At 46.8% G+C, this 14,123-nt stretch overlaps 1 protein-coding gene across 2 annotated transcripts in view; it reads left to right on the forward strand.

The window, feature by feature from the left end:
* Positions 1-14,123, forward strand: part of LOC142466616 (BPI fold-containing family C protein-like) — a 97,984-nt gene that overhangs the window by 17,081 nt on the left and 66,780 nt on the right. For both annotated transcript variants that reach the window (XM_075571835.1, XM_075571836.1), the window contains 13 exons: positions 244-355; positions 506-634; positions 781-936; positions 1,715-1,778; positions 1,974-2,034; positions 2,596-2,687; positions 2,821-2,997; positions 3,080-3,127; positions 5,375-5,545; positions 5,642-5,727; positions 5,827-5,875; positions 5,965-6,028; positions 6,134-6,201. In XM_075571835.1, coding sequence (XP_075427950.1) covers positions 244-355; positions 506-634; positions 781-936; positions 1,715-1,778; positions 1,974-2,034; positions 2,596-2,687; positions 2,821-2,997; positions 3,080-3,127; positions 5,375-5,545; positions 5,642-5,727; positions 5,827-5,875; positions 5,965-6,028; positions 6,134-6,201 — 1,277 coding nt within the window. The remainder of the gene's footprint in view (positions 1-243; positions 356-505; positions 635-780; positions 937-1,714; positions 1,779-1,973; positions 2,035-2,595; positions 2,688-2,820; positions 2,998-3,079; positions 3,128-5,374; positions 5,546-5,641; positions 5,728-5,826; positions 5,876-5,964; positions 6,029-6,133; positions 6,202-14,123) is intronic.

Consider the following 14,123-nt stretch of genomic DNA (forward strand, 5'->3'; position numbering starts at 1 on the left):
GTTCAAGGGACAGACAGAAATAGCCAGATAATGTTTCCTGTGTATAAGATGCTCGTTTCAATATTTTACAATGCTGCTCTTGAGCATTCCTGGCAGAACTACTTCTGTGTGGAGATCCGATGCTTTTACATGTGATGTTCTGGTGGCTGGTAGAACCCACAGGTGTTGGGATTGGTGGAAAGGCTGTTAAGCGTTGGATCCCATGGCACATTACATGCTGACCATTATTTCTTCTTCTCACAGGTGTGGATTTGGCGATGAGTAACCTTCTCTCCAACATCTCATCACTCACACTCACAGATATTAAAGAGTCTACAACAATTTGGGAAGACACAGTAGACTACGAGATTACACAGTGAGTAGGCACAGGGATATGCACACAAATATAGGCACGCCTGGCAACAATGTCACCAAGTTGATACCTGTGGATGGCATTCCCCCTGCCTGTCCTTTAGCCATTGCAATCCTTTCCCCTCTTGTAATAACAACATGTTATTCTTCTCAGGATAAGGATTGTACGTTTTCAGTACTCAGACTGCTCTGCCACGGTTGTACCTGGGACAGGAATCCAGATCAAAATACAAGGCGGTAATGCCACAATCAATACTGACTGGACATTAAACAGCTGGTTAATGTGAGTATCGCCTTGTCTGCTGACCGCAGATAACTGATACCCGAAGAGTACAGATTTCTGCTTATAATGCACATTGTTGACATTGCTTCTCAGATTGGATCATGTTAATGGTAGTTCACCGTCTCTTCTTTGTCTTTTCTTTGCAGCAATGATAGTGGAACAAGTGTGTTGACCTTAACAGGCATTTCCGCCTCTGTACTCCTGGCAATTAGTCGGAATGAGATGGGAAATCCTTCCTTGTCTCAGCTGAGCTGCCAGGCTGCTGTTACTGGGGTAGACATCAGTTTGTTGGGGGGAGTTAGGTAAGTGAAAGAGCAATTATTATTCTGTGTTGTATTTTATTGAATGCAGTTCCCTAAGGCTAAATAGAAATGAATACACAGAGCAGACATGCTTTCCGTATTGTATGGGGTTGTCTGTAGGTCAGAGGTCGGATGTCCTCATACTACTGTATACCAGGGGTTCTCAACTCCTGCCCTCAAGACATGGTCAGATTTGCAGGATATCCCTGCTTCAGCACAGGTGGCACAACCAGTGGCTCAGCCAGAATGACTGCACAATCTGTGCTGAAGCAAGGATGTCCTTCAAACCTGAGCGGTTGGTGGTCCTTGAGGACTGAAGTTGGCCACTCCTGGGCTACAGCAACTACCTTACCTTTCACAGAAGTATACCCCCCACCTTACATTTATTAGGTCCAAGCAGTACAGTACCGGACTGGTCCACTCCCAGTTCTGTGTACTCGCACAGAGGGGTGAACATGGGAAAGATGACCCCTATGACTGAGCCACAGACTGAGCCACCTTTGCTGAAGCAGAGATATCCTTAAAACCTGACCTGTTGCGCGGTCTTGAGGACTAAAGTTGAGCCCCCTCCCATAGCCAATGTTTTGGATCTTATTGTTATATCATGCAAGCGTCCCCACTGTCGCTCATAAAATGTTGTATGTGGAGTTGTTCACAGATGCTGTGCCACGGTTTTCTGATAGCTAAGGTTCAGATTTCTATGTTGCCACTAGTTAGTTGGGCAAAAATATTATGGTTTAATGAGAAAAATAACTCGTGAAAAATGTTCTGTCTTCAGCTATGTCAATGATGCCCTCAAGGACCCAATGGAGAAGCTGGTCCGCTCGAAAATTAACAGTCAGGTAAGGCCTGAAGAAGACGCCTGTCACCGAAATGTTAAATTAAAGGAGAATACACCACAGAAGTTTAAGCTAAATTCATCACCTCATGCTCTGTCCACTGCTAATGTTAGACCCCAGGTACAGTACCAGGGATGTGAGAATAGGTCTTCTGCTGATGATACAGCCTGACGAGTGTGTTGTTTTATTGTACTGTAGCTGTGTGCAGCGCTGGGTATGCAGACCCAACGATGGGATGATTCACTGAGCCAAATAAAATGTGAGTATTTTCCAAACTCATAAACGTACCTAAAACCGATTCCTCTGCGGCCACACCTTGCGGCTTCAGCTCATAAAACTCCATCTGGGGATCAGCTTCAGGCAACCATTTGCGGTTCCAATGATAACTTACAAGGTTACACCAAGCAAAGTTTGTTGGGTTCAGCTCATTGTGGAACCTACGGAAAGATGCAATTTTATCGATGCTGCAGAAACATTTCTACGCACTAACTCTTCCACACTTTCTAGGACTTAGCATGGATATTCACATGATCAGCAGGGGATAGAAGAACAGATATTTGGGGACATGTTAGAATATTTGACATTCAGAGCCTCCATGTCACTTTCCACCCTGATTGTATGTACGCATATCTTTAATTTATATAGCACCATCCAGGTACACAGCGCTTCACAGCAGTAACACACGTGACATAATAATATAACACGTAATGGGAATAAGCGCTTCAGACATATAAGTAACATTAGGAAAGGGAGGCCCTGCCCCGAAGAGCTTACATTCTACTGTCAATGATTCCACTTGTATACGTGTGTTTGTGTGCAGTGAACTTCACTTTGAATCCCTTCGTCGGACTCGATATCGCTCTCGTTAGTAAACCTGTGTTTGCCGAACGCTCTGCGGCGATAGAGTTGAAGGTAAGACTTGGGTCCCAGGGACCGTGGCAACTTGCTGCTCTCTTCCACTGTCATTTGCAGCATGATCAAGAATACTGATTGTTCAGTGCTATATACCAAGAAATCTATTCCCAAATTGCTCTCCTTTGTACAGGGAATGTTCTACTCACTTGTAAATCAGACAGAAGCAGCCGCCCCCCCAGCTACAATGGCTCTTACTGGCCACACTGACTCTATGTTCAGCACTGCTATCTCAGAGTCCTCATTCAACTCAGCCAGCCGCGCCTACTATGCTGGGGGCGCCTTCAACTTCCTGCTGTCGGAGATCCTAGTGAGTATATAATGAACCACGGTAAAGATAACACTCCCCACTGATGTTATGTGCTGCTTACACCTCTCCATGTATTCTACAGGGCTCCCTGGCGATAAACACATCACATCTGGCTGCTCTGTTACCAGAGGTGAGCACAATGCTACAGTGAGTGAGTGAGTGAGTGAGTGAGATACTGATGCAGAGTGCACAAGATGAGTGGGCCTCACAACAGTTACAATGACCTCTCTCTTGGAGATGATACCCTCCGAGTAACAGCAAAAGGCAGCCCCCCCCAAAGAGAGTCCCCCCCCAACCCACTATGCTTCCCCTTCACTGCTCCTGTCCACTAAGCCAGCATGGACAGGGTAAACATCATCAGGAAAAGACAGACACAACTTTATAGAACTGGAGTTTGTCAGCACCTCCCCCTGCGTCTCTGGTACGGTCTAGGAGAGAGGTGGCCAACCCTGTAGCCAATAGCCACAAGTGGCTAATTGGCCATCAAAGTGTGGCTTATTGGAGTTTGCCAAAAAAGCTTAAAAAAAATTTGTGACCTAGATCTGATAAAACTAGCTTCTATTACATCGGACGGTGCACTAGCAAATTCTCATTTGAAGCAGCATTTGAATGAGAATGGTGTGAAAAAACATGTTGCCCACCTTCCATTGCATTCTGCATCAGGATAATTCCCTCATCCATTCACAGTTTGTTGAGGCTTTGAACGAATGCGATGATTGTGATATCGAGGATCTTACTGACAATGCAAATGTGAGATGGTTGAGCAGGGGAAATGTTCTGGAACGGTTTACCTATTTGCTTCCTCAAATTAAAAAATGTTCTTGTTGAGAAACGTCAGATAGAAAAAATTTGACATCGAGAACCCTTCATGGCAGTGTGATTTACATCTTCTGTGCGATATCATGGCTCACTTAAATGAATTAAACGTGAGGCTGCAGGGAAAGGGTAAAGTAATACGTGAGCTGGCGCAGCATATCCAAGAATTCAAGTCAAAACTGAACCTCACTCTGGTACAAACTCAAAAGGACGATTTGACGCATTTTGCAAACCTGACTAGATTTGTAGAAAAAAAAATATGAGTGTGGTCTACTCGACGTGAAGCGGCAACTCTACGTAAACTGGATAAAAAACCTGTCCCAGAAATTTGAATCACGTTTTTCTGATTTCAATGACGTAATTGGCATTTAAATTATTGCGTGATCCATTCCACTTTGATATTACAAATTCAAGAAAAAGAAATTTCCACCCTTCTGTCTTTGGACACACGCAGGCTTGAAGATGATTAGCTTTCTCTTCACAGTCTGGAACACTTGATAATTTAGCTGAATTCTTCAGTCACAGATATGTGGAAATCTATTCTGACTGACAACCATCTCCCAACTTTGAAATCGGGCATTTCAAAATGATTGTCCATGTTTGGATCAACGTGGGTGTGTGAATCGATGTTCTCTACGATGGGATTCATCAAGTCAAAATACAGATCTCGAATTGTTGATGTCCATTTGGAGGCGGAGATAAGATGTGCATTGAGAACAGATATTCAGCCAATGTTTCTGCAACTTGTCAGAAAGAAGGATTGTCATGTTCTAACAGTGTGTGTGTGTGTTGTGTTAAATGTTCGATTGAGCAACCTACAGTAATTTCTTAATTTTTACATGGTGTGGCGTTTTTCACTTCTCATTCGCCACACCTGAGGATAAATTGAAAAATAGGTTGCCCACCTAGGGTCTAGGATGTGTGGCCATGACCAAAACATCACCGGTGCTCTGCCGCCATGCATGTCACTTGCCAGGAAATATCACCGGTGGCACACCTGGCCACAGGTCAGCCCGCCGCTTGACATTTCGCCGTGAAAAATGGCCACGTCACCCGACAGAATATGCACGCTCCCCCAACCGCCCGCTCCGAACAAAAAGCTCGACCAGCCTGCTCCGATAAGCGCATGTTTAAATGTCCAGCGTGGGACAACTACACTGCTCAGACCGCCCGCTCCGACACGCCATCTTTACATTTCCCGTGCGGATAAACATGTGTTTATCGGACTTGTATTCCACCGAACATCCCATTCCGTCTCTGCTATGGGTGTCATCTATTTTGCTGAGAGTCACTTTACCAGAAACTCCCCAACCTTCTCATCCCCATGTACCCCACTTTTCCACTTACTCTTCCTTATAGATTGTAAGCTCCTTGGTGCAAGGTCATCCTTACCTCCTGTTACAATGTATGTCAATGTGTTACCTTAATGTGTTTCATCCTACGATCCCTATTGTACTGCGCTACGGAATATGCTGGTGCATTATAAATAAAGGATGATGATGATGATGAGGACGATGATGATGATGATAATAATAATAATTGGCCTTTTTAATGTCCTCAGATTTCCCAGCGTTTCCCGGAGCCGGCACCAGTGCAAGTTCTCATATCGGCTTCTCGAGCTCCAGTCTTCTACCTGACACCCAACAATCTGACGGTGGAGATTTCTGGACAGATTGACATTTATGTCTCTCACCCAGACGGCAAAAATGAGTCTCTCCTCACTGCCCAAGCGGTGAGTTTGGTCAACGTAACCTGAGCAGACTTGTCCAGGACTCATATTCTCCGATTGATATCAATTCTCTCTATCTCTTTCTCTCTTTCTATGCAGTTAGCCAGCATCAGCACCAACCTGTTCATATCAGATAGCAGTTGTGTGTATGGTTTGAATCTCACTGGTTCCATCGCTCTGAACAGGTGATACCTTTCTCCTCAATGTGTGTGGCTGGATAATATACCTGGTCAGGCTGAGCACACAGAGCAGGTTCTCACTCCCAGGCTTTTCTCTCCTTCCAGAATTCAGCTCCAACTGGAGAATAGTCCGTCGGCCGCCAGGACCCCTGAGGTAGGTTGGACAGAAAAGTTCAGCCGTAAACGCTTAACTCAGTCACTGCAGGGCACAGTGAAGATCACTTACTCTCAATTCTCTTCCAGGACATAAGTAGAGAGAAAGAAATCCAGCAGATTAGCCAGATGACGCTGATACCGTTAGTAAATGGTAAGGAGAGTATGTTGGGTGAACTCCGGGTTGTTATCTGCAGCTGGGTTTCTCGGGATGAATGTGGTTTGGCCCAACTAACACATATTTCTGTCTGCCCGGCAGAGAGACTGAAAGACGGAATATGCATCACATCTATCTTCGTGAAAAATCCCTCTATTCACATTAACCAGGTAAGTTACATTACCAATCCAATCTGTACAGAATACAACATGAACTGGTACAGACAAAGCCAGTATACAGTACATACACAGTGCCAGCCTACACACACTGGGCCGGCCTCAACACACGCAGGACCAGCCTGAACACAAGCGGGGTTGGCCTATGCACACAGGGCAGTCTATACACAGGGCAGTCTATACTCACAGCCTATAAACACAGGGGGCCAGCCTGTACACACAGCCTATACACACAGCCTATACACACAGGGGGCCAGCCTATACACACAGCCTATACGCAAAGCCTATACACACAGGAGGCCGGTCTATACACACACGGGGCAGAGTATATATACACAGTGCCACACACACAGTGCCGGCCTATACACACGCTGGGCGCCTATACACATACAGGGTCAGCCTATACACACGCTGGGCCGGCCTATACACACACGGGACTAGCAAATACACACTCGGGACCGGCCTATACACACAGGGAAGTCTATACACACAGGGAAGTCTATACACACAGGGAAGTCTATACACAGAGCCTATACATGCAGCCTATACACAAACAGGGGGCCAGCCTATACAAACAGGGGGCTGGTCTATACACACACGGGGCCGGTTTATACACACACAGGAATATACAGTCACCCCCAGGAATATACCGTCACCCCCAGGAATATACAGTCACCCCAGGGATTATACAGTCACTCCCGGGAATATACAGTCACTCCCGGGAATATACAGTCACTCCCAGGAATATCCAGTCACCCCCAGGATTATACAGCCACCCCCAGGATTATACAGCCACCCCCAGGATTATACAGCCACCCCCAGGATTATACAGCCACCCCCAGGATTATACAGTCACCCAAAGGATTATACAGTCACTCCCAGGAATATACACTCACCCCCAGGAATATAAAGTCACTCCCAGGAATATACAGTCACCCCCAGGATTATACAGTCACTCCCAGGATTATACAGTCACTCCCAGGAATATACAGTCACCCCCAGGATTATACAGTCACCAACAGGAATATACCGTCACCCCCAGGAATATACAGTCACTCCCAGGAATATACAGTCACTCCCAGAATTATACAGTCACTCCCAGTAATATACAGTCACTCCCAGGAATATACAGTCACCCCCAGGATTATACTGTCAGCCCCAGGAATATACAGTCACTCCCAGGAATATACAGTACCGTCACCCCCAGGAATATACCGTCACCCCCAGGATTATACAGTCACACCCAGGATTATACAGTCACCCCCAGGAATATTCAGTCACCCCCAGGAATATCCAGTCACTCCCAAGAATATACAGTCTCACCCAGGAATATACAGTCACCCCAAGAATATACAGTCACCCCCAGGATTATACACACCCCCAGGATTATACACACCCCCAGGATTATACAGTCACCCCCAGGATTATACAGTCACCCCCAGGATTATACAGTCACCCCCAGGATTATACAGTCACCCCCAGGATTATACAGTCACACCCAGGAATATACAGTCACCCCCAGGATTATACAGTCATCCCCAGGATAATACAGTCACCCCCAGGATTATACAGTCACCCCCAGGAATATACAGTCACTCCCAGGAATATACAGTCACCCCCAGGAATATAAAGTCACCCCCAGGAATATACAGTCACCCCCAGAATTATACAGTCACTCCCAGGAATATACAGTCACCCCCAGGAATATACAGTCACCCCCAGGATTATACAGTCACTCCCGGAAATATACAGTCACTCCCAGGAATATACAGTCACCCCCAGGAATATACAGTCACTCCCAGGAATATACAGTCAATCCCAGGATTATACAGAAACCCCCAGGATTATACAGTCACTCCCAGGATTATACAGTCACCCCCAGGATTATACAGTCACTCCCAAGAATATACAGTCACCCCCAGGATTATACAGTCACCCCAGGAATACGCAGTCAACACCAGGATTATACAGTCACCCCCAGGAATATACAGTAACCCCCAGGAATACACAGTCAACACCAGGATTATACAGTCACCCCCAGGAATACACAGTCACCCCCAGGAATATACAGTCACCCCCAGGATTATACAGTCACCCCCAGGATTATACAGTCACCCCCAGGAAAATCCAGTCACCCCCAGGAATATACAGTCACTCCCAGGAATATACAGTCACCCCCAGGAATATAAAGTCACCCCCAGGAATATACAGTCACCCCCAGAATTATACAGTCACTCCCAGGAATATACTGTCACCCCCAGGAATATACAGTCACTCTCAGGAATATCCAGTCACTCCCAGGAATATACAGTCACTCCCAGGAATATACAGTCACCCCCAGGAATATACAGTCACCCCCAGGATTATACAGTCACCCCCAGGATTATACAGTCACCCCCAGGAATACACAGTCAACACCAGGATTATACAGTCACCCCCAGGAATATACAGTCACCCCCAGGATTATACAGTAACCCCCAGGATTATACCGTCACCCCAGGAATATACAGTCACCCCCAGGATTATACAGTCACCCCTAGGAATATCCAGTCACTCCCAGTAAAATCCAGTCACTCCCAGGAATATACAGTCACCCCCAGGAATATACAGTCACCCACAGGAATACACAGTCACCCCCAGGAATATACAGTCACCCCCAGGATTATACAGTCACCCCCAGCATTATACAGTCACCCCCAGGAATATCCAGTCACTCCCAGGAATATCCAGTCACTCCCAGGAATATACAGTCACCCCCAGGAATATACAGTCACCCCCAGGAATACACAGTCACCCCCAGGAATATACAGTCACCCCCAGGATTATACAGTCACTCCCAGGAATATACAGTCACCCCCAGGAATATACAGTCACCCCCATGAATACACAGTAACCCCCAGGAATATACAGTCACCCCCGGGATAATACAGTCAATCCCGGGAATATACAGTCACTCCCAGGAATATCCAGTCACTCCCAGTAATATCCAGTCACCCCCAGGAATATACAGTCACCCCCAGGATTATACAGCCACCCCCAGGATTATACAGTCACCCAAAGGATTATACAGTCACTCCCAGGAATATACACTCACCCCCAGGAATATAAAGTGACTCCCAGCAATATACAGTCACCCCCAGGATTATACAGTCACTCCCAGTAATATACAGTCACTCCCAGGAATATACAGTCACCCCCAGGATTATACAGTCACCAACAGGAATATACAGTCACCCCCAGGAATATACAGTCACCCCAGTTATATACAGTCACCCCCAGGAATATACAGTCACCCCCAGGAATATACAGTCACTCTCAGGAATATCCAGTCACTCCCAGGAATATACAGTCACTCCCAGGAATATACAGTCACCCCCAGGAATATACAGTCACCCCCAGGATTATACAGTCACCCCCAGGATTATACAGTCACCCCCAGGATTATACAGTCACCCCCAGGAATACACAGTCAACACCAGGATTATACAGTCACCCCCAGGAATATACAGTCACCCCCAGGATTATACAGTCACCCTCAGGATTATACAGTCACCCCCAGGATTATACAGTCACCCCCAGGATTATACAGTCACCCCTAGGAATATCCAGTCACTCCCAGTAATATCCAGTCACTCCCAGGAATATACAGTCACCCCCAGGAATATACAGTCACCCCCAGGAATACACAGTCACCCCCAGGAATACACAGTCACCCCCAGGAATATACAGTCACCCCCAGGATTATACAGTCACCCCCAGGAATATCCAGTCACTCCCAGGAATATCCAGTCACTCCCAGGAATATGCAGTCACCCCCAGGAATATACAGTCACCCCCAGGAATACACAGTCACCCCCAGGAATATACAGTCACCCCCAGTATTATACAGTCACTCCCAGGAATATACAGTCACCCCCAGGATTATACAGTCACCCCCAGGAATATACAGTCACCCCAGGGATTATACAGTCACTCCCGGGAATATACAGTCACTCCCGGGAATATACAGTCACTCCCAGGAATATCCAGTCACCCCCAGGAATATACAGTCACCCCCAGGATTATACAGCCACCCCCAGGATTATACAGTCACCCAAAGGATTATACAGTCACTCCCAGGAATATACACTCACCCCCAGGAATATAAAGTCACTCCCAGGAATATACAGTCACCCCCAGGATTATACAGTCACTCCCAGGATTATACAGTCACTAGCAGGAATATACAGTCACCCCCAGGATTATACAGTCACCAACAGGAATATACCGTCACCCCCAGGAATATACAGTCACTCCCAGGAATATACAGTCACTCCCAGAATTATACAGTCACTCCCAGAATTATACAGTCACTCCCAGGAATATACAGTCACTCCCAGGAATATACAGTCACCCCCAGGATTATACTGTCAGCCCCAGGAATATACAGTCACTCCCAGGAATATACAGTACAGTCACCCCCAGGAATATACCGTCACCCAAAGGATTATACAGTCACCCCCAGGATTAAACAGTCACCCCCAGGAATATACAGTCACCCCCAGGAATATACTGTCACCCCCAGGATTATATAGTCACCCCCAGGAATATCCAGTCACTCCCAGGAATATCCAGTCACTCCCAGGAATATACTGTCACCCCCAGGATTATACTGTCACCCCCAGGAATATCCAGTCACTCCCAAGAATATCCAGTCACTCCCAGGAATATCCAGTCACTCCCAGGAATATACAGTCACTCCCAGGAATATACAGTCACCCCCAGGAATATACAGTCACCCCCAGGAATATACAGTCACCCCCAGGAATATACAGTAACTCCCAGGAATATACAGTACAGTCACCCCCAGGATTATACAGTCACCCCCAGGATTATACAGTCACTCCCAGGAATATCCAGTCACTCCTAGGAATATACAGTCACCCCCAGGAATATACAGTGACCCCAGGAATATACAGTCACCCCCAGGAATATACAGTCACTCCCAGGAATATACAGTCACCCCAGGAATAGTCACCCCCAGGATTATACAGTCACTCCCAGGAATATCCAGTCACTCCCAGGAATATACAGTCACCCCCAGGAATATACAGTCACCCCCAGGAATATAAAGTCACCACAGGAATATACAGTTACTCCCAGGAATATACAGTCACCCCCAGGAATATACAATCACCCCCAGGCATATACTGTCACCCCCAGCAATATACACTCACCCCCAGGAATATACAGTCACTCCCAGGAATATACAGTCACCCCCAGGAATATACAGTCTCCCGCAGGATTACACAGTCACTCCCGGGAATATACAGTCACTCCCAGGAATATACAGTCACTCCCAGGAATATACAGTCACTCCCAGGAATATACAGTCACCCCTAGGAATATACAGTCACCCCCAGGATTATACAGTCACCCCCAGGAATATACAGTCACCCCCAGGAATATACAGTCACCCCCAGGATTATACAGTCACCCCCAGGAATATACAGTCACCCCCAGGAATATACAGTCACCCCCAGGAATATACAGTCACTCCCTTGAATATACAGTCACTCCCAGGAATATTCAGTCACCCCCAGGATTATACAGTCACCCCAGGAATATACAGTCACCCCCAGGATTATACAGTCACTCCCAGGAATATCCAGTCACCCCCAGGAATATACAGTCACCCCCAGGAATATACAGTGACCCCAGGAATATACAGTCACCCCCAGGAATATACAGTCACTCCAAGGAATATACAGTCACCCCCAGGATTATACAGTCACCCCAGGAATATCCAGTCACTCCCAGGAATATACAGTCACCCCCAGGAATATACAGTCACCCCCGGAATATACAGTCACTCCCAGGAATATACAATCACCCCCAGGAATATCCAGTCACCCTCAGGAATATACAGTCACCCCCAGGATTATACAGTCACCCCCAGGAATATACAGTCACTCCCAGGAATATACAGTCACCCCCGGGAATATACAGTCACCCCCAGGAATATACAGTCACCCCCAGGAATATCCAGCCACTCCCGGGAATATACAGTCACTCCTGAGAATATACAGTCACTCCTGAGAATATACAGTCACTCCTGAGAATATACAGTCACCCCCAGGAATATACAGTCACCCCCAGGATTATACAGTCACCCCCAGTAATATACAGTCACCCTCAGGAATATCCAGTCACTCCCGGAAAATACAGTCACCCAAAGGAATATACAGTCACTCCCATTAATATACAGTCACTCCCAGGAATATACAGTCACTCCCAGGAATATACAGTCACCCCCAGGAATATACAGTCACCCACAGGATTATACAGTCATCCCCAGGAATATCCAGTCATTCCCAGGAATATCCAGTCATTCCCAGGAATATCCAGTCACTCCCAGGAATATCCAGTCACTCCCAGGAATATACAGTCACCCCCAGGAATATACAATCACCCCCAGGATTATACAGCCACCCCCAGGAATATACAGTCACTCCCAGGAATATAAAGTCACCCCCAGGAATATACAGTCTCCCGCAGGATTATACAGTCACTCCCGGGAATATACAGTCACTCCCGGGAATATACAGTCACTCCCAGGAATATACAGTCACTCCCAGGAATATACAGTCACCCCTAGGAATATACAGTCACCCCCAGGATTATACAGTCACCCCCAGGAATATACAGTCACCCCCAGGAATATACAGTCACCTCCAGGATTATACAATCACCCCCAGGAATATACAGTCACCCACAGGAATATACAGTAACCCCCAGGAATATACAGTCACTCCCAGGAATATACAGTCACTCCCAGGAATATACAGTCACTCCCAGGATTATACAGTCACCCCCGGAATATACAGTCACCCCCAGGATTATACAGTCACTCCCAGGAATATCCAGTCACTCCCAGGAATATACAGTCACCCCAAGGAATATACAGTGACCCCAGGAATATACAGTCACTCCCAGGAATATACAGTCACTCCCAGGAATATACAGTCACTCCCAGGAATATACAGTCACCCCCAGGATTATACAGTCACCCCAGGAATAGTCACCCCCAGGATTATACAGTCACTCCCAGGAATATCCAGTAACTCCCAGGAATATCCAGTCACCCCCAGGAATATACAGTCACCCCAGGAATATACAGTCACTCCCAGGAATATACAGTCACCCCCAGGATTATACAGTCACCCCCAGGATTATACAGTCACCCTCAGGAATATACAGTCACCCCCAGGAATATACAGTCACCCCCAGGATTATACAGTCACCCCCAGGAATATACAGTCACTCCCAGGAATATACAGTCACCCCCGGGAATATACAGTCAGCCCCAGGAATATACAGTCACCCCCAGGAATATCCAGCCACTCCCGGGAATATACAGTCACTCCTGAGAATATACAGTCACCCCCAGGAATATACAGTCACCCCCAGGATTATACAGTCACCCCCAGGAATATACAGTCACTCCCAGGAATATACAGTCACTCCCAGGAATATACAGTCACTCCCAGGAATATACAGTCACCCCAGGGAATATACAGTCACCCCCAGGAATATACAGTCACCCCCAGGAATATACAGTCACCCACAGGATTATACAGTCACCCCCAGGATTAAACAGTCACCCCCAGGAATATCCAGTCACTCCCAGGAATATCCAGTCACTCCCAGGAATATACAGTCACTCCCAGGAATATACAGTCACCCCCAGGATTATACAGTTACCCCCAGGAATATCCAGTCACTCCTAGGAATATCCAGTCACTCCCAGGAATATACAGTCACCCCCAGGAATATACAGTCACTCCCAGGAATATACAGTCACTCCCAGGAATATACAGTCACCCCTAGGAATATACAGTCACCCCCAGGATTATACAGTCACCCCCAGGAATATC

Source organism: Ascaphus truei, chromosome 15, assembly GCF_040206685.1.
Source record: "Ascaphus truei isolate aAscTru1 chromosome 15, aAscTru1.hap1, whole genome shotgun sequence".
NCBI classification, from domain to species: domain Eukaryota; kingdom Metazoa; phylum Chordata; class Amphibia; order Anura; family Ascaphidae; genus Ascaphus; species Ascaphus truei.